General features: G+C 42.0%; 1 protein-coding gene across 6 annotated transcripts in view; it reads right to left on the reverse strand.

Moving 5' to 3' along the window:
- Positions 1-22,529, reverse strand: part of LOC140638943 (spermatogenesis-associated protein 31D4-like) — a 25,535-nt gene continuing 3,006 nt past the window's right edge. For 2 of the 6 annotated variants that reach the window (XM_072837136.1, XM_072837146.1), the window contains exons 2-4: positions 5,097-5,142; positions 4,488-4,545; positions 1-4,210 (exon numbers count right to left, since the gene is read on the reverse strand). In XM_072837136.1, coding sequence (XP_072693237.1) covers positions 28-4,210; positions 4,488-4,545; positions 5,097-5,142 — 4,287 coding nt within the window. In that variant the 3' untranslated portion in view covers positions 1-27. Of the gene's footprint in view, positions 4,252-4,487; positions 4,546-5,096; positions 5,143-5,296; positions 5,677-7,794; positions 7,945-22,529 lie in introns of those variants that run through there. The other 4 variants (XM_072837179.1, XM_072837170.1, XM_072837158.1 and 1 more) reach the window with 4 other exon arrangements.

The following is a 22,529-nucleotide window of genomic DNA, read 5'->3' on the forward strand; positions in this document are numbered from 1 at the left end:
TGTTAGAGAATTATTTATTGGAGAGTATCAATATTCATAGGGGATTGTTTGGGGGTGGGAAGTCTTCCCGCCCTGGAGATTCTGGAGAAAAGTTTTATGTCTAAAGAGCAGAGACAGACCTCTGAACACAGAGCTTTTAGCAGCCAAGAGATTGGCCGGAGGACCCTGGCCACCTGGATGCCTGCTGGTGGGGGTTGGGTGGGACACAGGCTCCCTGTGGGGCATGGATAGGGGATACTTCTGACACAACAGCTGGTCCTTAAATGCCACAGCTTTATGGGGGCATCTCTCCTTCTCTCTGATCTGTCCAATACTTCTAAAATGACCTTGGCCACCAAAGACAGCTTCTTGGTGGCAGGACTTGGTATCTGTCTCTTTACAGGAGGGAGTCCTGTGGTTGAAAGGATGCCCCTGGACAGACTGTGCCTGGGCCTGTACTTGTGCTTTTGGCTGAGTTTTCCCTAACTTGGTTGGGGAGGGTAGGGGCTGTTGAGGGCAGGTGATATCTATTGCATGCCTGCACCCCATTTCCTCCTCTAGAACCTTCCCACCATCTGTCATGATTTTCTGATCTTTGGTCATCCCAGTAAAGGCAGTTCTACCTTTAACTAGGCCTCGGCTTTCCACAGATGATTGGGGGGTGCCCTTTACCTGGGAGTTTTGCCTTTTGCATTTTATCCCAGGATTAAGCCATTGCAAAAAGGGATTCATTTTTTCTCTGAAAAGGCTTTCAGGACGAGGCTGACCCTTCTGTGATAGGGTTTGGGAAGGCTTGCTTTCATGCTTCTTCCATCCCACATCCTGAGTAGGGAAACTCTTCTTCAATGCCACATCCTCCCTAGGGAAACTCTTCTTTCTAAGTTGGGATGTTCCGAATTCTGCATCCCATCCACCAAGCTCTTCTGCTTTGGAGCCTAGAGGGCTCACAGTCACTGCAGCTGGTGGGGGATTCTTATTCTGGTGCTCCCTTAAGACATGCTTAGAGACCCAAGGGTCCTGCTGCTGTTCCATACTGACTTTGGTGTCCTCCGGATGGACACGCAGCACCTGGGAAGCTCCTATGCCTCCACTGATGATACTGTGGGCATGAGTCAGTGAGACCTTGTAAGTCAAACTATTTGAGGCAGCGGGCAGGCCAGTGCATTGGCCGTGGACCCGGCTATACTCCCTGTTCTCCAGTTTAAGCTTTAACTCAGACAAGAGTTGTTCTTTAAGTTTTGATGATTTAGGATCTTGCAGAATTGATATGTTTTGGGAGGGGCTTTGAATGGGAACAGTACTTCTGATTTTGTTCTGATTCACATGTAGCTTGCTGGTTGTCAAGGTATCATTAGATCGCGATTGACGAGCATCAAGTTCCTTGGCCCTGAATATCTCTCTGGACACTGTGGGCATAATGACAGGTATCTTTCTGCCTTGTTGCATTTCTACTCTCCCACTGGAATATGCACGCTTATCCTTGGGCTCATGCCCGGCCCCAGCTTCCCTTGCAGTCTGTGTTGGGGGCCATCTGTTGGCTGGGAGAGTCTGTCTCTGACTTGCTCTGCCTGTGGTGTCATGTCTGATAGGTAGAAAAGTCTGTCTTCCTTCCTTAATTCTCTGAACATCCTCTGCAAGCTCATGGTTGATATGAGAGGGTGATCCCCTTGGGATTCTCTGTTCTCCCTCACCCATAGTTGAGGTGGCAGGGAGAGGACGATCCAGGATGGGGCCTGAGTTTGCTATTGCTGCCTTGTCTCCAAGGAGAGATTTAGAATTTACCTCAGAAATCAGGTTTGTTGAGGAACAAAAGCTAGAATGAGTTGAGGCTTCTCTCAATTTAAAGAGCTGTATGGATTCAAGGACCCTGGGGGGTAGACCCCATATCATCCTCATACAAAACCTTCTAATATGGGCTTCCAGCATTTCTTGTGCACTAGATTCAACAAAGCTAAGCTCCTGGAAGGTATTCAGGGTGTAGTCTTCACCCACTGATGGTGGCAAACTTCTCTGTTTTATTTCAGTGTGGGATTTCTTCGAAAGAAGCAACATCTGCTTCATAGTATGCCATGAATTATGCACAGTCCCAGGGAGCCGACCCTCATTGATTTCCTCAAACTTTTTGCTCAAGTGTATTTTCAGGACATTTTCAAGTTGTCTCTGACCTGCAGTGTCCAAAGACATTGGATTTTTCTCTGATGGGCTCCTAAATTCCTTCTCAGAATCATACCCTAGATCGTTATCTGAAGAGTTCTGACTCAACAGATGATCTTTGGGGCCACTCCCTGGGTTGTGTCCCTGATCTTTCCCCATGTCAATGTTCCGTAGCTGAAGCAATTCTGAATCCTGCTCATAGCTTTCAGATTCACTCAGGTTACTGTGACTCTTAGAGATCCATGTGCGTCCACGAAAGCGCTGGCACTTAGGTGTCTCTGAAGAATCACTCGGAGGCATCATCAGTGACACAGATTCATAGATCCTGCGGGGCAGACCCCACCGATGTTGGATGAGCCTTTTTCTAAGGTGATGCTCTAGCTCCTTTCGAAGCTCTTCACTGAGAGGAAACTGCCCAGGAAGGATAGAGATTGCAACACGGGCCTGGAAGGCCGGACGTTTAATAGAACGGTCAGGAGCTGAAGGACAAAAGTCCTTGTTGGATCTTTGGACCACAGGGGGTAAACCCCACACACTTTCCTGTTGCTTCTGCAACACATTCCATTCCAACCTTTGCATTTCAGAGGATAGGAGAGGCTCTGATTTGTGCTGGGGTCTGTGAAAACACACTCCACAGATCTTAATCTGGGGTAGAGGACCAGATGGCAGGATTGGGAGTGGAGATTTAAGATGGATTTGGGGCTGGATCTGAGGGATAGGTTGGGACTGGTTCTCAGGTAACGGTAGAGGAGATGGATGGGGAACTACTGGAGATTCCTGGCCTGTGGAGGTATTCGAGATCCTACTGAAAATAAAGATTGAGGAACAATCATCCGAATCACGGGCAGCAGAGGACAAGGACTCACTATGCAGAGTTGGGAGACCCCAGAAGAGCTGGATAGAGGTTTGCTGTAAATGGCCTTCCTCTAAGTTTGTAGAATATGGGGGCTGCTGATGCACAGGCATCTCCTTTGATTGGTCTTTGCTGCTCCAGATAGGAAGCAAGTCTGACAGGTCAGGCTTATAAGCTATTGACCCCAGCATTTTCCCCAATGAATTTGGTGGGTAGTCTGGCTTAAGGTTTTTTGGAAGAGAAGAACCCCCTTTCATGTCCTTCCACATCAGGAGGTCACTCTTCTTTTGGACTTGTTTCTCCAGCAGGGCCAGGATATCGGGGCTGAGAAGTGAGAGGTTACCAGGCTCTGTAAAGTTGGCTGCAGGGTCACCCCTGGAAGAAGCCTCTGAAGAATGGAGGGCCAGAAACTCTTGAGGGAAGTGACATGGAGCCAAGGTTGAAGGGAAAAAGTCTCTGGCATGAGTTTGCCACCGAGGGGAGTCTGAAATTGACAAGCTAGAGTGGTCAATACCTGTGTTCGTTGTGACATAAGTAGATAACCCACCAGGGCTATCTGCAGATGAGCTCTCTGGAACAGGCTTCACTGTGATGGAAAATGACTTAGACTGAGTTGCAGTTATACTGCGGTCTGGTGGTGATACAGACAGGGTTGGTGATGCTTGGGGACAAGCAGATGAATCAGTGGGATTTGTTGTTTGGGAGTGCTCTGGTAAGGGGTTGAAGATGGTATTCAGAGACAAGTTGGCCTCTGGTTGGACAAGAGAATCCACTGTCTGAGCGTCATGTGGTGGGACTGGGGGAAAGGCAAGGGGCTGGGGTGAGAAATGGTCCATAGGGAATTTGGAATGCAAGGGAGGAAAATGCTCTGGTGGCAAAGAATCACCCGGTGGTGAGGGTGGAAATAAGTCAGTCAAGGGGGCCACTGGGTTAGGTGAGAAGTTGGAGGCAGGTGGTGGGGAAGGCTCAGACAGGGAAGCTGATATTAGGTCTCCTGGAGGGACTGCTGAGAAGGCAGGGGACAGAGTGAATGATGAGTCAGTCACAGGAGCTATGGAAGCCAAGGGAGTAGCATCTTCCAGGGCCTCTGGGAACAACAGCCGATTGATCTCAGCTGTTGTGCCATTACACACCTCACAGGAGGGGTCTGGACATAACAGTTGTCGAAAGTAGATGGTATCATGATGCCGGCCTTGGGGGCTGCAGGAGACAGGAGGTACAAAGCTGCAACCAGGAGCACAAGAAGGGAAGGAGGACATGCTGGCCTGGCAAGGGAGGGGCCACCTGATGCCTGCTGCCCTTTCACAATGCCCCACATTTATGAATTCACCATGCACTCAGTAGCCTTCACTCCCAGGCCTTCATTCACATACCCCCCCACCGTTACTATGGCTAACGCGCCCCCTCCCGCCCATGACTATGGAGGCTGCATATCGAATCCCTGCAATTGCTTGAAACATGCTCCAAGAGGGATCAGGATAGAAGGGGAAAAACTGGTCACCTTAAAACAGAGAGAAGCTTCCGTGTCTTCTCCACTTCTCCCTGGTAGCATCTGTAGTCTGGGAAACCAGGAGAATGGGTTAAATGTAGTGAAGGGAGAAGCCTATGCATTAATACAGGAATCCCTTAATGTCACACCCTTGGGATATTAAGGTCTGAAAGCCCCAATAATCAGTAGATGAGGTCAAATGATCAATATGTGAACCAGGTTAGTATTAGCCTGCGTCATGTAGGAAGTATTTTCATGCACATTATCTCATGTGATGCTGAGATGACCTCTGTGAAGCACACAACATACACACATTCCTCGGGGAGGAATCTACAGTATCCATGAGGTCACAAGTCTTTCACAAATAAGGGCCAGAAGTTCTGACTCTTGACATCTCACACGGCCACCTCGTGGACAACCCTCCTCGCCCAGGTCCATCACTGCTTCATGCTCTGGGATGGGCAGAATAGGGAATCTAAGGGTCTCGGGCTCTGAGTGCTCTCAGCCCTCTGTTTCTGAGGGGACTATCAGCCAACATCCTCAGATCATGGACCTGGCCCTTACCAAAAGGACAGCAAGGGTCACCCTTGGAGAGCTCAGGTGGGATAGGCAGAACCTTACCTTTCAGTGGCCCGCCTTTCCTCCTCCTCTTGGCTCTGCCCTGACCCTAGAACAAAAATAAAAGAATGAAGGGTTGGGACTCCTCTCGCTCTCACTCTTCCATCAGAAATGGAGACACTATCATCCAAGAATAGTAGGGATAATTTTAATTAATAGAACTGTGTGTTCCTTGCAAAGGTGATAAAAAGTTTTCTATTTACCCTGGATAATTGAAAGGACGACTTTGTGAGGCCCACAGCTGATATGCTCAGTCAGAAGTCCTTCGATCAAGGAGGACATAGAACCTGAAGCCTGAACTCACATCTGTGTTCCCTCAGGGCAGGACCCTGTGTCCCCTGACATAGCTCTGACTTCAGTCTGTTCGCAGACACTCAACACTGTGCTCCAGATCGCCCAACACAAAGGAAGACTTGGTCTACTAATGCCTGATGTGAGAATGTGACTCATGGTCAGGAGCTACAGAGCTTTCTTCTGTCATATGGATTCCCATACTCTCTAAATAACACAATGTAGGACGAGAGAATCCCTGAGTGTGGGATTTTATTGAAGACTCGCCACCACATCAGATAGCCTGTGAGTTACAAATAGAAACCTTAGTCCTTCCTTAACCCTTAGCCCTGCTAGATCTCTTTTCCTAGAGTGACAGTCCATTCTTACCTTAGACTTCCCATCTTAAGTGTCTCTCTGACCTTACCACACTCTTGGAAGTTGGGATAAGAAACAGAAACCATAATAATCTGGGTTGATGGGCTCCTCCAGAATTCCTTAACTTGTGGATGGATTTGGTTCTCCAACGTAGAAAAGGAATCCCCAGCAGATAGAACAGGAGCAGAAGGAGCACTCCATACACATAAACAGACAGGTAAAGTTAGGGTCAGTCTCTAAGCATGTAGAGACAGAGCTCAGACATGGTTCAGTATCGCGATTCAGAAAAGGAGAACATTCCAGTTTTGAAAATCCTTTTTCTGAATCACAATGCTGCCTGTAGGCAACTGAGCTCTGAGTGTGCAGATGCAATATATATATATAGTCCACAGGCTTACAGCACAGAGCACTGAGGAGTCACAAATGGTTTCTGAGGGTGTGGGAGGGAACAATCAGGAGGGTGTTGGCAGCCTCTCCCTCACCTGCCACCCCAAAGAACTCTCTACATCCTACCTCGATCCTTCAGGTCTGATCCCTATCCTGCCATCCTAAGATCCTACTTTCATCATATCATACCCGTACCAATATCTACTTTTCTGCTTGTTCTATCCATTATTACCTCGAGGCCCCTTGACCTTTTATTACCTTAAGGCCCCTTGACCTTTTAGAGAACGTGGTTTCTGTCTTATGAGTTAGACCACCTTCAAAGTGCATGTCTACCAGGAATTTTTACTTGGACCCTGACAATTACCCTCAGGATCACCTATGTACTCAAATTCCCCAGTCCTCTTGAATGTTTTGCCTACAGAGAACCAAGACATAGACCCTGCAGTCTTGTACATGTTCCATAGCAACATGAGTGGTACTTTACCCAAGACCTGCCAATGCTTCAGATAGCCCGTGAGTTTCAAATAGAAACCTTCATCCCTCCTTAACCCTTAGCCCTGCCAGATCACTTTCATACGGGAGTGACAGTCCATTTAGACTTCCCATTCGAGTTGTGTCACTGGACATACCAAACTCTCTGGGAAATTGAGATTAGCAATGGAAACCATAAGAATCTGGGTTGAAGGCTCCTGGGTTTCCTTACCTTGTGTTTGGGATTGGTTCTCCAACAGAGAAATGGAATCCCAACCAGATCCCTAGGAGCAAAAGGAGCAATCCCCACACAAAGACGAAGGTGAAATGACAGTCAATATCCAAGAATGTGGAGCCAAAGCTCAGACAAGTTTATCTTGCGCTCTGCAGAAATGTGAAAACATTCCAGTTTTCAATCTCTGATTCTGAATCCCAAGGCTGCCTGTAGGCAACTGAGCTTGGAGTGTGAAGATGCTGAATATATATATACTCCACAGGTTTACATCACAGAGCACTGAAGAGTCACAAATGGTTTCTGAGGGTGTGGGAGGGGACAATCAAGAGGTTGTCCACAGCCCCTCCCCCAGCCACAAGTCCAAAAGACCTCTCCACCCTTCCTCGGTCCTTCAGGTCACCACTTGAACCTGCCATTCTACTTTCCTTCATACCATCCTCCTTTTCTACTTTCATCATATCATACACGTTCCTGTATGTACTTTTCTGCTTCTTCCATCCATCATTACCTGGGTTCCTCCTTGACCTTTTGGAGAATTCTGTTTGTGTCTTACCAGTTTGACTGCCTTCAAAGTGCATGTCTACCAGGAATTTTTACTTGGACCCTGACAATTACCCTCAGGATCACCTTTGTACTCAAATTCCCCTGTTCTCTTGAATGTTTCTGCCTTCAGTGAACACAGAAAAAGACCCTAAAGTCTTGTACCTGTTCCATAGCAACATGAGTGGTATTTTCCCCAAGACCTGCCAATGCTTCAGATAGCCTGTGAGTTTCAAATAGAAACCTTCGTCCCTCCTTAACCCTGCCAGATCACTTTCCAGCAGGAGTGACCGTCCATTCTTTCTTTACACTTCTCAATCTATTTGTGTCATTGGCCTACCAGACTCTCTGGGAAATAGAGATTAGCAATGGAAACCATAAGAGTCTGGGTTGGGTTGAAGGCTCCCTGGGATTCCTTACCTTATGGATGGGTTTGGTTCTCCAAAAGAGAAATGAAATCCCAGCCAGATACCTCAGGAGCAAAAGCAGTACTCCCCACACAGAGAGGAAGAGGAAATTTAATTCCATTCATTCCATTTCTGAATCCCAAGGCTGCCAGTAGGCAACTGAGCTCTGAGTGTGCAGACACTGAATATATATACTCCCGAGGTTTACATCACAGTGCATTGAAGAGTCACAAAGGCTTTCTGAGGGTGTGGGAGGGGACAATCAAGAGGTTGTCCACAGCTCCCCCCCCCCCCCCCCCCCCCCGCCAGCCACAAGTCCAAAAGACCTCTCCACCCTTCCTCGGTCCCTCAGGTTACTACTTGACCCTGCATTCTACTTTCCTACATACCATGCTACTTTTCTACTTTCATCATATCATACATGTCCCTGTATGTACTTTTCTGCTTCTTCCATCCATCATTACCTGGGTTCCCCCTTGACCTTTTGGAGGCCTCTGTTTGTGTCTTACCAGTTTGACTGCCTTCAAAGTGTATGTCTACCAGGAATTTTTACTTGGACCCTGACAATTACACTCAGGATCACCTATGTACTCAAATTCCCCTGTTCTCTTGAATGTTTCTGCCTTCAGTGAACACAGAAAAAGACCCTAAAGTCTTGTACCTGTTCCATAGCAACATGAGTGGTATTTTCCCCAAGACCTGCCAATGCTTCAGATAGCCTGTGAGTTTCAAATAGAAACCTTCGTCCCTCCTTAACCCTTAGCCCTGCCAGATCACTTTCCTAGTCCATTCTTTCTTTACACTTCCCAATTGAGTTGTATCATTGGACGTACCAAACTCTCTGGGAAATTGAGATTAGCAATGGAATCTATAAGAATCTGGGTTGAAGGCTCCCCGGAATCCTTACATTGTGTTTGGGTTTGGTTCTCCAAACAGAGGAATGGAATCCAACCAAATACCTCAGGAACAGGAGTACTCCCGCACACAGACAAAGAGGAAATGACGGTCAATAAACAAGAATGTGGAGCCAAAGCTCAGACATCTATCTTCTCTACGTCAGTTCCCTAATAGTTATACATATCCCTTGTCAGTGACTTGGGGCACTGTAATAAAAATAGTGTAGGCTGGGTCATTTTAACAACACACTTTTTTCATAGTTTTGGAGGCTGGGAAGTGCAAGTTGCAGGCAGAGGGAGATTCAGTGTATGTTGAGCCCCACTTCTTCTTTCAGGGACAGGTACATCTTCTCCTTACAATCCTCATGGGGCAGAAAATACGTCAGAAGGGGTTTCTGGGGTCTCTTTTCTAAGGGTACGAATCCCATTATGAGGGCCCCATTCTCATGACATAATCGTTTCCCAAAGCCCCCATATCCTAATACCATCACACTGGGATTAGGGTTTCAACATAGGACTTTGGGGAGGAGCACAAATGTACAGTTCATACCAGTCCCCAAAGGCCAGGATAGGTTGCAGTGTTCTAAGCTATTGATCCCCTTAGTCTTCTGGTGGCAGAGTGGGGCCCAGGAGTGTCCCAGCCTCGGTGCAGAATCTGGTCTTGGAGAGTCTCACCGGATGCCCTTGTGAACCCTCTAAACATAATCTTTTCCTAAGAGTGCCTTGCCATGAGAAAGGGTTGAGAGGCTCCACCCTATGTCATCATCCCATCCCCACGTATGTTCAAATTTCAACGACCTGTGACACTTTTTCCAGGCTTCTTTTGTAAGGTTCAAATAATCCCAATAATTCCCTCTACTCTGCCTACATATTTTGAAACTCTTTATCTTCATGACTGCTGTCCTCTGAACTGCCTCCTAACTTCTCATGTCTTTCTTAAACTGTGAAGCCTTTTATTTGACACCTCTGACCTAGCACTATTAACTTGATCGTTTATGAAAGGGTAGGACAGCCTTCACCCTGACCCAGCAGAGTCTCCTTTCAATTATGCAGGAACAGGTAACCTGCCTGGAGGGTAAAATCTGCCAAGAGGTGTCACTCCCTCTTCACCTTGGCATGCAGTCTCGGCCACGTTTTCATTTCATAAATATTTACTTTTGGAAACTCAAAGACACAAGTACCCGTAAGTCCTGGTCTCTGTCCTTAAGGATATCATGCTATTCTAGGGAGAGCATACACAAGCCAAGGATTACACAAGTACACAGGACAGGCATCCTGGTGCATTTGTGAATTGTCAGCTGATCTCTGGGACAGATGAGCAAAGTGACAAGTACTGTAGGTCGTAAATGCTCAAATGTTATGCTTCTTAGAATGGCAACTCTGCATATTGAACTTCTCCTAATCTTCTGATACAAATTAATGATTCTTGGGACGCCTGGGTGGCTCAGAGGTTGAGTGTCTGCCTTCGGCTCAGGGCATGATCCTGGAGTCCCGGGATCGAGTGCCATATTGGGCTTCCTGCATGGAGCCTGCTTCTCCCTCTGCCTGGGTTTTTGCCTCTTTCTCTCTCTCTCTGTGCCTCTCATGAATGAATAAACAATAAATAAATAAATAAACAAACAAACAAATAAATAATCTTTTTAAAAAATGACTGATTCTTTGAGAAGATCTTTAAAGAAAGGCTTTTCTCCTTTAAAAGTGCCTATTTTGGCTAGATATCCTTATGAACATTTATGTGCATTGAGTTAAAACATTTTTAGAACCCAGTAGAAGTTCCTTCAAAATTGAAAGGAACAAGACATTAAAGGTACATTAGATAGATAGATAGATAGATAGATAGGTAGATAGATAGATGATAGATAGATAGCCACCAAAGCAACCTCCCCTTAAATTCACTAAGGGAGTTTCACAGCACTTAACTTCTCTATGCTCATATCAAGTGTGAATGATTTGCTAATTTATAAAGCATTTTACTGGAGCAACCTCACATTTGCCCCATGATATAAGCAGGACAGGTATCATTATGTCCCTATTATAAAAGAACAAAACTAAACTCAGAGAGGGTGACTTCTCTAGATCACTCAGCTACTAAGCAGCAGAACGCTGACAAAGAAATCCCCAATGCTCTCAACACCTCTATTTTAAACAATATTCAAAAGCGATTTCCAAAACAGTCACCCTATTTACTCCTAAATTAAAGCAGCTCTGTGACTAAGAATATTCACTTTGTCCATTAACTCCTGGCAAATTTGTGAAGAAAAGTTCTCTTTATTACTCTATCACCCCTTTAGGTACTTTTTCCTTTTCACTCTTGGCACCAATGTCTACATTGGTTTTCTCTACTACCCTCTGAAAACCTGCTTTTTTTGGTATAACTCTCAGTAAGGTGTAAATAACAAATTTTTAAATGTCATCCTTCTCAGGAAGCATCTTACACACTTTACATACATCTTACCCCTAAGCCTTATAAGAAAGCTTTCACAGGAGCATCTTAAGCAGCCATCCAGAGATGGCAGGGATGGCCTCTGATACAGTGAGATCTTCACACCAACTCCATGACAACTTTCCAGCTGACCTGTGTCACCACATAAGTCTGGTCCTGGATTTCATACTGCACTTGGTTATATGGTCTCCAAGGAGGATTATTTTCCAAAAGCTCTAGTAGAATAATTTGCTTCTATTTCAAGAGACTCCATATAGATAAGTCTAGATAAGCCATTGCCTTAGGATTTCCATATGCTCTCCATTTTTAGGGACAATCCTCAGTGCTCCCTCATTGCCATCCCTATCACTGTCCCTGGGATCAGCCACATGGGGACAGCTGCTTTCAGGCTTGAAGAACAGATTCTGGGGCAAAATCCATTAAAACTGTGTTTAAAACAGTAGCTAGCTGTAAGATGTCTCTCATCCATTCACACACTAAACTTATTGAACTCTACTATGTTGCATTGGATATTTCCAGTAGAAATACCAACAAAACAAGGCATTGCCTCAGCCCTTGAGCAGGTAATAGTTTAGTGAGACCTGCAAACAACTATAATAAAGTGATATGAATCTTAAAGCAAGTAGGAATAAGAACACAATGGAAACACAAATAAAGCAGTAATTAATTTTGTTGCCAGGAAGGAGAAGAGAGAAGGGTCAGGGAAAATTTTATAGCTGGTGCCAAGTGAGATGAGCCTTGTGAGCTACTCACAGGATTTCTTCTTCTCCCTCTTCTCCTTCCTCCTCCTCCTCTTCTTTTCTCTGTAGACTTTATTTTTTACAGGAGTTTTAGGTTCACAGCAAAATTGGGCAGAAAGTGCAGAGTTCCCATACACCCTTCTGCCTCCCTGCCACACACAGAACCTTCCCCCTCTCAATATCAGGAACCAGCATGGGGCATTTATGGCATTTATTGCAATCAGTGGGCCTACCATGACATATCACATAATTCTCGCTCAAAGTCATAGTTTACATTACAGTTCACTCTTGGTGTTTTACATTCTATGGGTTTGCGCAAATGTATAATACAGTGTATCCTCCATTGTCCTATTATGCAGAGTAGTTTCACTGCTTTAAAAATCATCGATGTTCTGCCTCTTTATCCCATCTTGCCCCCCTAATCCCTATAAACCACTGATCTTTTTACTCTCTTCAGATAGGTTTTTTTAAATGATTTTATTTATTTCTCCATGAGAGAGAAAGAATGAGAGGCAAAGACATAGGCAGAGGGAGAAGCAGCTCCTCACAGGGAGCATGATGCAGGACTCGATTCAAGGACCCTTGGATCACGACCTGAGCTGAAGGCAGAGGCTCAACCACTAAGCCATCCAGGTGCCCCCAGAGTTTTTCTTCCAGACTGTCATTTAGTTGGAATCCTACAGTGTGCAGCCTTTTTAGATTTACTTCTTTCACTTCATGATATGCATTTAAGGTTCCTTCATGTCTTTTCATGATTTAATGCCTCATTCCTTTTTAGCCCTGGGATAATATCCTTTGTCTGGATGTTGATTTATCCATTCGCCCATTGAAGGACATCTTTACTTGATTCCTAGTTTTGGTAACTATGAATAAAGCTCCTACACACCTTCTTTTTTTAGATCATTTTAGTGAGACGTAATACACATACCATATAATTCACCCATTAAAACTGTGCAATTTGGTGGCTTTTAGTGTATTCACAGCGTTGTGCATTCATCACCACAATCAACTTTAGAACATTTTCATTATTCTAAAAAGAAATTCTTTCCCCATGGGCTTCTTTCACCTTTCAGTCTTCTCATTCCTCCTGCCTCTACCCTACGTTACCCACTAATCCACTTTATCTATTGATTTGTCAGTTCTGGACATCTCATATGAGGGGAATCATACAATATGTGGCCTTTAGCATCTGCCTTCTTTCACTTAGCATAATGTTTCAAGGTTCATTTTTGTTGTAACATGTATCAGTACTTCTCTCTTTTTATGGAAAAGCATATACCATTGTATAGACATACCATGTTGTATTTAGAGATTGACCAGTTGAATATTTGAGCTGTTTCTACGTTGACTTTTATGAATAAATCTGCTACTTCTGTACATGTTTTGGTGTGGATGTAGGTCTTAATTGCTTGCTTATTCATTTTTATAGTAATTTAAAGTCATACTTCCTCTAAGCCTGTTGCATCCTGTGATTTGAATAGTAAAACCATATTAGGTCCCCTATAAAATGAGATTTCTGGAGTCTAAATGCAACTTTTATCAAGTATCTGGGTGCATCGATTTGCCCTCCTGGCAACACTCACAGAATTAGCCCTTGAATCAGCAGGGATGATGGGGACGTGTGATTTTTAAGAGTAATGAACACCTTATATTCTCAAGGATCTATTCTTAGAAAGTCAGAACAGGGTGTGGGAAGAGTAAATGCACTCCAGCCAGAGGAAACACGAGCAAACCTAGAACATATATAAAAATACATGTGGTCACACTAAGGCATGATACATTCCAGAGGATGAGAATAGCAAAACAATAGGCTGAAGAGGTAGAAAGGGAATTAACTGTGAAAGCTTTTGAATGACAGTTTTAGAAACCTGAACTTTGTACGGAGGGCAGTGGGAAGCTTCATAACCAGAAGAATGGCACACTCTGTTTTGAAGGATGACTGTCAAAAGAGAAGCTGGTTGAGAGTTCATGAGGAAATATGCAAGTTCATCACTGTATCACATAAGATTCCCTTGCAGATGATAGAAAACCGATGAATTCTGGCTTGCTACATTTCAATTTATTGACTTCTATTTCTCGGCAATATAGGAGTAGATCGAGCTTCTGACTCCCTACCCCTAGGTTATGCCTCCTAGTGTTGACTCATTCTCAAGACGCTTCTTACTTATAGTCCCGAGATGGCATCCAGCCAGGAGAAACAGAGACTCATTGTCCCAGTGTTCTTGACTTCAGTCCCACCATTCAGGTGAATGGCACCAGCTCAGGTCATAGGAACACTCCTGAAATCATTACTGGGAACCGGATAATACTATTGGGCTGGTCCTAGCCAGTGCTACTCAAACTGTGGTTCATGCATAGGTACTGATTCTCACATCCTTGTTACCATCTGCAACAAGTATAGAAACTGAGGAGGGTTAGAAACTTCTATAGCAATGTGACAGTAATTGAGTCCGATAATGAAAAGCTGTGGCTTGTATTTTGTTTGTCTTATTTTGTGTGTCATTTTTTCAGCGATTTCTTTGCATCATCTTCTTTTATGCAAGTATCAGCCCATGGTGGCTGGGGGGAGTAGGGGAGGAAGTACACTGGTCCCTCACCAAATGTCTGAGAAACTATGGTCTGATGTAAATGCCTCACTGTGAAGTCTGGGAGTGAGTCAGCATTCTGGAACCACACAGGGAGACTTTGGGAAGCTCTTTCCTTCCCTTGTGCCATGAGAGGGGGCAAAAATAAATGTCCGCTATAATCGTGAGACCTAATTGGAGAGGGTAGGATACTCCCAGGCTTACTTCAGCTCTTTCATTTTCTCATGTCTTCTTCCACATTAACCTACCCTTCTTCAGAGTCCCTGATAAGAATTTACTCTGCGTAAGCTCTGGGTATGGCCATTTTAATAAGCTAAACATTCCATCCACATTCACCTACCCTCCCCTTTGGAACTTTTAAGACTAGAATCAAAGTATTTGAGTGGCTTTCCTAAACCATTATGAGAAAAACGATGTTGAGTGAGACTAACACAAGGTAATTTCTAAACTGAGCCAAATTCTTTAGCCATGCTTTTGGCACTGAGGTCTGGAAACCCCAGAGCCCTATACGAGGTCTAAAAGAAAAAACAAATGCTGAAGACGAATTTCAGGGATCTCATTTTCTCATTAAAAATACACTTTAGAACATTATTATAGGTTAACTCGGGAGGGCTGTTGAATGGCAAGGAAATATTTGCAACAATTTGGCAAATTTGGCTTTCATTTCTTTCTCTTTCAAAATAAAATGGAAACAATAATAACAAAATTAAAATAAAATTTAAAAACCATAATCTAAAAGAGAATTTTGATTCTTTTTTAGTTAAAGCTCTGCAATTAAGGTTTTGCTCCACAAAGGGGAATACAGGCACAGATTTGAGATGTCTGCTGCACTCAGAGCTGGAAATGACCTTGGAAAACCTTCTAGTCTGGCTTTCTCTTTTTACACAGCAGGTTTACTTCTTCTGTCCATAGTCTTCTCTTTCACGTGTGTGGGCACGTACATATGTGTGTATGTGTGTATATGTGTATTTTCTCTCAGAAGGCTTATAATCTTGGAGTCTACACAGCTTTAACATAATTCACATGCACAATATGAGACTCCTTTCTTTCTGGGGTCCTAACTCAGCTTCTAGTATGAAGGCAGGTGTTCAGTAAGCATCAAAATTTACACTGTGCTGCCTCAAAATGTGAACTTTTTGCCTAAGTGAACTTCACAAACACTAGAGATAGTAACCTTTTGTGAGCGAAAATCTAATGGAAACCTAATGCGTGCATTCATACTTTCCCCAATCAAATTTCCTGAATATAATATTCCTTTATGACCCAATTCATCTAATAAACAGCTATGGTACTCTAGAGGAGTGAGGGTATAGGTTCCAGCATATGCACACAAATGCATAACAGCCTCAAAACCTACAGTTGTGAAAAAATATATAGCCATCACCTGGAATTTAATGGATTAATTCTTTTTTTTTATCAAATCCATACAGAGTACAAAACTGACTTATGACCGAATGACCTTTAGCAGGGCACAGGACTCTTCTTAAAAGTTAATGTAGCTTAGATCACCCCTGCAGGGGTAAGGGAGGGAACTCTAAGGAAAAATGGAACAGAACAAACTCATGTTTGATGGGTACTAAATATGTGTCCCAAACTCTCACTCATTTCATTTCTTAACTCTTTGGTTAGGGAAGAAATATTTTTCTCATTTTACAGATAACGGAACTCAGGCCCAAGAGACTAAATAACTTGCCCCAGGCCACAGAGCAAAAGGTAAAAAGTGAGGCTATGACTGAGCTTGCCATGGTCCCAGGCCTGCATCTTCACTCCACACCAATGGTCTCAGAGGGCAGAGCCCCTGGGCCTCGAGACTTGTTGCTTCTCCTTCGTTATCATACGAACAGTCATGTTTTGTGATAGAGCAAAAGTCCCCCAAAATTCCTGGGTTAAAACAAAGGACATTTTGTTTGCTCACAATTCTGCAATCTGGGCTGGGCTTAGCTGGGTGGCTCTTCTGATTTTCTACTCAATGGTTACTCATATGGATGTACTCGGCTGGTGGGGTCTGGGATTGGCTAGGCTTTCCTCCCATGGCCTCTCCACATAGCTCCAGCAGGGTCACAGAGTCCTCTATAGAGCAGATCAGGGCTCAGAGCCCAGAAGCAGAACTTCTCAGGCTTCCCGTATAGATACAGGAAGTAGTACAGCATCACTCTGCCACTTCTAGACTGAATAAGTCACAGTCCCTGTTCCAGTTCAAAGACAGAGGACTACATAAAGGCAAATACAGGGAGATGTGATCACGGGGACTCAGCAGTGTCACAGGGGTCACCCCCCACACTAAAGTTTGCTGTGTTTTCTGTTCCTTGTCATTTTATGTCTAGTTTTCCTCTCTTCTCCTGTTTCTCCACTGTCCACTACTCATTCTTGGTTTTCCTGCATTGAAACTGGCCTTCCTTAGCCAGCTGCAGAGGATTCTTACTTTCACATTCACATCCGTGAACTGACCAAACTCACATCATGTCAACTCTGGTCTGGAGGTCCTCCTTCTTTGCAGCTCAGCTGTTCTACCAACAGAGATTCCTTTGTGGGTTTTGGTTGCTGTTTTGCTTTGCTTTTGCTTTGCTTTCCCACCTGGCTCCAATGCTGGAAGTATAGCTTAAAGGGAAAGAAGAGATTCCTGAGTCAAGAAGCAACTTAAGTGAATACATGTCAATGCTTTGCCCTTATAAATACAACCTAGAACTTGTGATCTGTAGTTTTACCTGCAAGAAGGCAAGATGTGTTCAATGACAAATCAACAAATCGAAGGTTACCATGTTTTTTACATGCCTTAATATTCTTTAGCCATGATTCACCAGGGCAGAGAAAGAAGAGAGGGTCACAGAAATCAGATAAGTCCCAACATTACAATTCTGGTTCACAGCAGGTTGCTTCTTACATGTGGCTAAGAAGAGATCAGATTACATTTCCATTCAATCATTCAACCTGTCTGATCACTGCTTTCTGCTATCAGGATTTATTCTAAAGTACCAAGAATTGACTGGGTGACAGGCACTGAGGGGAGCACTTGACGAGATGAGCACTGGGTGTTATGCTATATGTTGGCAAATTGAACTCCAATAAAAATAATAATAATAATATATATATATATATATATATATATATATATATATATTTATAACTTAAGGAAAAAAAAAGAATTAGCCAGAGCCAGAACAGGCTGTGCAGATACTACCAGCATGAGAAGGGCAAAGGAAATGAGAAAAAGAATTTTGAAAACACCCCAGGTGAGGATCCTTGCAGACAGGATCACAGGTTTCCATTTGACGTCCTAAGGAATTAAAACGAAAGTTAAAATAAAAGTTAAAATTTGAGGGGATCCCTGAATAGCTCAGCAGTTTGGCGCCTGCCTTCAGCCCAGGGCATGATCCTGGAGTCCCGGGATCAAGTCCCACGCCGGGTTCCCTGCATGGAGCCAGCTTCTCCCTCTGCCTCTGTCTCTGCCTCTCTCTCTCTCTCTCTCTCTCTCTCTCATGAATAAATAAATAAAATCTTTTTAAAAAAAGTTAAAATTTGAATTAATTATTCTGTATCCCCCACTGCTTGCGCTCTGTGTGTGTGTGTGTGTGTGTGTGTGTGTCTCTCACACTCTCTGTCTTTATCATTAATAAAAATATTTTTAAAAAATGCATTCAAAGAACTCAAGGAAATCTGGATATTGATATCTCAACAATAGAGAATCTCAAAAAAGTGATAGAACTTATAAATAGGAACCAAATAGAAATCTTGAACCTGGATTGCACAATAACCAAAATGAAAAATTCACTAAAGGAGTTTAACAGCAGATTTGGGCAAGATGAAGAAAGAATCACCAAACTTGAAAATACATAAAATGAAGTTGAAAGGAAAAATAAAGCTGATGTACAGACATGTATATCAGACAAAATAAGTTACAGATAAAAGATTACATGAGAGAATGAGGGTCATTTTATAAAGAAAGAGTAGTTAGGTAATCAATAAATAGCACAAAAGAATCCTAAATGTTGATATGCCCTATAACAGAATTTCAAAACACATGAAGAAAAAACAGCACTTCAAGGAGGAATAGATAAATCCACAATTATAATAAAAGATTTTAATAGCTCTCTCTCAGTAAGTGACCAACCAGATAAATAAAAAAATCAGTATTGACATAGAGTACTTGAACACACTGTTAATCAATTTGACGTAATTAACATTTATACAATACTCCACACAAAAAGAGAAAAATATACAAGGTTTACCAAGATAAAACACATTCTGTATTGAAACATAAATCATGCGCGCACACACACACACACACACACACACACATCAATAAATTTAAACTATTCAAATGGGACAAAGTATGTACTTCTATGACAGGGTATTTTTTAAAATCAATATGAGAAAAAAACTGTGAAAATTCCCAAAATATTTAAAAATTAAATTTAAAACTTATTTTTTTAATATTTATTTATTCATGAAAGACACAGAGAGAGGCAGATACATAGACAGAGGGAGAAGCAGACACCTCGCAGGGAGCTTGATGTGGGATTTGATACTCGGACCCCGGGAGCATGCCCTGAGATGAAGGTAGACAATCAACCACTGAGCCACCCAGATGTCCCTGAATTACAAACTTCTAATTAACCTATGGGTCAAAGAAGAAATCAAAAGGGAAATTAAAAGTATTTTGAACCAAATGAAAACAAAACACAACATACTGAAATTTCCAAGATGTAGTTAAAGCAGTGTTAAGAGAAAAATTTATAGCACTAAATGCTTATATTAGAAAGTCTCACATCACATCAGTGACCTTCGCTTGTACCTAAGCAACTAAAAAAAAAAAAAAAAAAGTTCATGAACGTCTAGCCAGACTTATCAATAAAAACTGAAGAAGTCACAAACTCCTAATATCAGCAATGAGAAGGGGAACATCACTACAGATCCTAAATACATTTAAACAATAATAAGGGAATAGTCTCAACAATTTTTTACCCATAAGTCTGAGAACTTAGGTGAAATAGATAAATTTCTTAAGAGAAACGGACTACCACAACTCACTAATATGAAACAGATAATTTGAGTAGTTATATAATTATAAAGGAAATGAATTTTTAATTTAAAAACGCCCCAAAAGAAAATCTCCAGTGTCAGATGGTTGCACTGGGGAATTCACCAGATGTTTGCAGAATTAACACCAATTCTACAAAATGTCTTCTAGAAAATTCTTCCAGAAAATAAAGGAGGAGGGAACATTTTTCAATTCATTTTATGAAGTATGACCCCAGTACCAAATTGAGAAAAAGTCAGTATAAAAATAAGAAACCTAAGACTAATATTCTTCCTAAACATACGTGTAAATATCCTTCACAAAACATTAGCAACCAGAATTCGACAATATATATAGACAATTATATGCATAACTAAGTAATATTTATTCCAGGGATGCAAGACTCGTGCAATATTAGAAAATCAATCAGTATAATCTGCTTTCTTAAAAGGCTAAAGAAGACTAATCACAGGATTGTATCTATTAATACAGAAAACCACTTGATGAAATTCAACACTCATTCATGATTAAAAACTCAAATAGCAAAACAGGGAAGTTCTTCAGCTTGATAAAGAGCGTCTACAAAAACCCCACAAGTAACATGATGTTTATGATGAAAGACTAAATGCTTCCACCCTAGGATCTGGAATAAGGCAAGTAAGCCTGCTATCACCATTCTTATTAAACAGTATTCACCGTTCTGGCCAGTACCGTAAAGTATAGAGATCAGAAAGGAGGAAACAAAACTGCCCCTATTTGTAGATGACGTGATTGCCTACATGGAAAATCTAAAGGAATCTACAAAAACATTTCCAAGAATTTATATGTGAGGTCAGCAACATCAAAGAATATAAAATAAACATATAAAATCTATTCTATTTCTATAGATTATCAATGAGAACATAGACATAAAAGTTTAAATGCACCAGTAGGGGGCTCCTGGGTGGCTTAGTCGGTTAAGGGTCCAACTCTTGATTTCAGCTCAGACATGATCTCAGGCTACTAAGACTGAGTACTGAGTTGGGCTCTGCACTGAGTCTGGAGCCTGCTTAAGATTCTCCCTCTACCTCTGTCCTTGCCCCTACTCCCACTGGTGCGAGCGCTCTGTTTCTCTCTCTCTCCCTCTCTCTCTCTCTCTCTCTCTCTCTCTCTCCCTCCCCTCTCTAGTAAATAAATAAATGCACTAGTATTTACAATCAGTAAAAAATAAATCCATTAAGTGTCTGCCTTTGGCTAAGGTCATGATCTCAGGATCCTGGGATAGAGCCCTGTGTCAGGCGCTTTCCTCAGCAGGGAGTCTGCTTTTCCCTCTCATTTTCTCTCTGTTCTCTGTTGCTCCCTGTCTTGCTCTCTCTCTCCATATATGTCAAATAAATAAAATCCTTTTTAAAAATAAAAACATAAAATACTTACGTGTACAAAACATGTTCAGAACTCACATTTTGAGACCTATACAATATTTTTGAAAGAAATTCGGGAGCAATACTATGTTCATAGGTTGGAAGATTCAACATACTAAAGATGTCAATTCTCTCTAAATTTACATACATATTTAACACAATTGCTGTCAAAGTCCTAGCAGATTTTTTTGTAGACAAGATTCTTTACAATTTATACAAAAAAAAAAAAACAAAAACTGGAATAGCTAACATAATTTTGTAAAAAGAAAAATAAACAGGAAGAGTCGGTCTTAAACATAGCTTATTTTAAGACTTAGTTTATTACAGTTTCAATAATGAAGAACATGTGGGTAATTAACAGGCAGATACATACATCCATGAAACTGAATGGAGAATCCAGAAATAGAACTACACAAAAAATGTTCAATGAACTTTTGACAAAGCACAAAAGCAATTCAACAGAGCAAAGCTAACTTTTCAATAAACAGTGCTGCAACAAGTGGACATTCACACACCAAAAAATTGAACTTTGCCTAATTCTCACACCTTATACAAAAATTAACTCAAACTGGATCACAGACTTTAATGTAAAACATAAAACTATAAACCTTTTGGAATAAAGTAGGAGAAAGTCTTCAGGATTTAAATCTTGGCACAGTTCTTAAATGTGATACCAAAAACATGACCCATAAAAGGAAAAGTTTATAAATTGATCTTCAAATTTTAAAACGATTGCTATGCAAAGACTGTTGAGAGGGTGAGAAGACAAGCTACAAACTGGGAGAAAACATTTGTAATCCACATAGGCAACACAAGGCTAGTATCAACAATATACAAAGAATTCTGGACACATAATGGTAAAAAACAATAACAACAACAAATCCAATCCAATTGGATTATGGACAAAAGACATGAGGAAACATTTCACCAAAAAGACAGATGGCAAATAAGCTCAAGAAAAAATGTTTAATATCATTTGTCATTCAGGAAGTGCAAATTAAAAACACAAAAACATTATCACTACACACTCATCAGAATGGCTAAAGAATTTTTCTTTAAATAGTGACAATACCAAAGACTGGCAAGGATGAAGAGAACCTGGATCACTCATGTTGCTGATGAAAATATAAAACAATACAGCCAAGTTTCTCTTTCTTAAAAAACTAAACATGCAACTCAGCAATTATATACTGGGCATATATCACAGAAGAAATGAAGGCTTATGTTACACAAGAACCTGTCCGAAAAATGTTCACAGTATTTTTATTCATAACAGCTCAAAATGGAAATAACCAAGCTGCTGTTCAACCAAAGATTAAACACACACACACAACAGCAACAACAACAATAACAACAACAACAAAAAGTATAGTACATCCATGCCATGGAATATTATTCAGCAATAAAAAAGGACTGAACTACCGATACACACAATAGCTTAAATGAGTCTCCAAGGAACCAAGTTAAGTAAAAAACACAAATTCCATCAAGTAACACGGTATATGATTCCATGCATATTAAATATTACTAAAATGGCAAAATTATACAATGGAAAACAGATGATGCAACAGTAGAGGCAGGAAATTACTGTCTATAACCTGGCAACAGGAGGAATGCTTGCAGCAATAGAAGTGCTGTATATCTTGACTATATCAGTGCCAATACCT

The sequence above is a fragment of the Canis lupus genome, chromosome 1 (assembly GCF_048164855.1).
Source record: "Canis lupus baileyi chromosome 1, mCanLup2.hap1, whole genome shotgun sequence".
Lineage (NCBI taxonomy): Eukaryota > Metazoa > Chordata > Mammalia > Carnivora > Canidae > Canis > Canis lupus.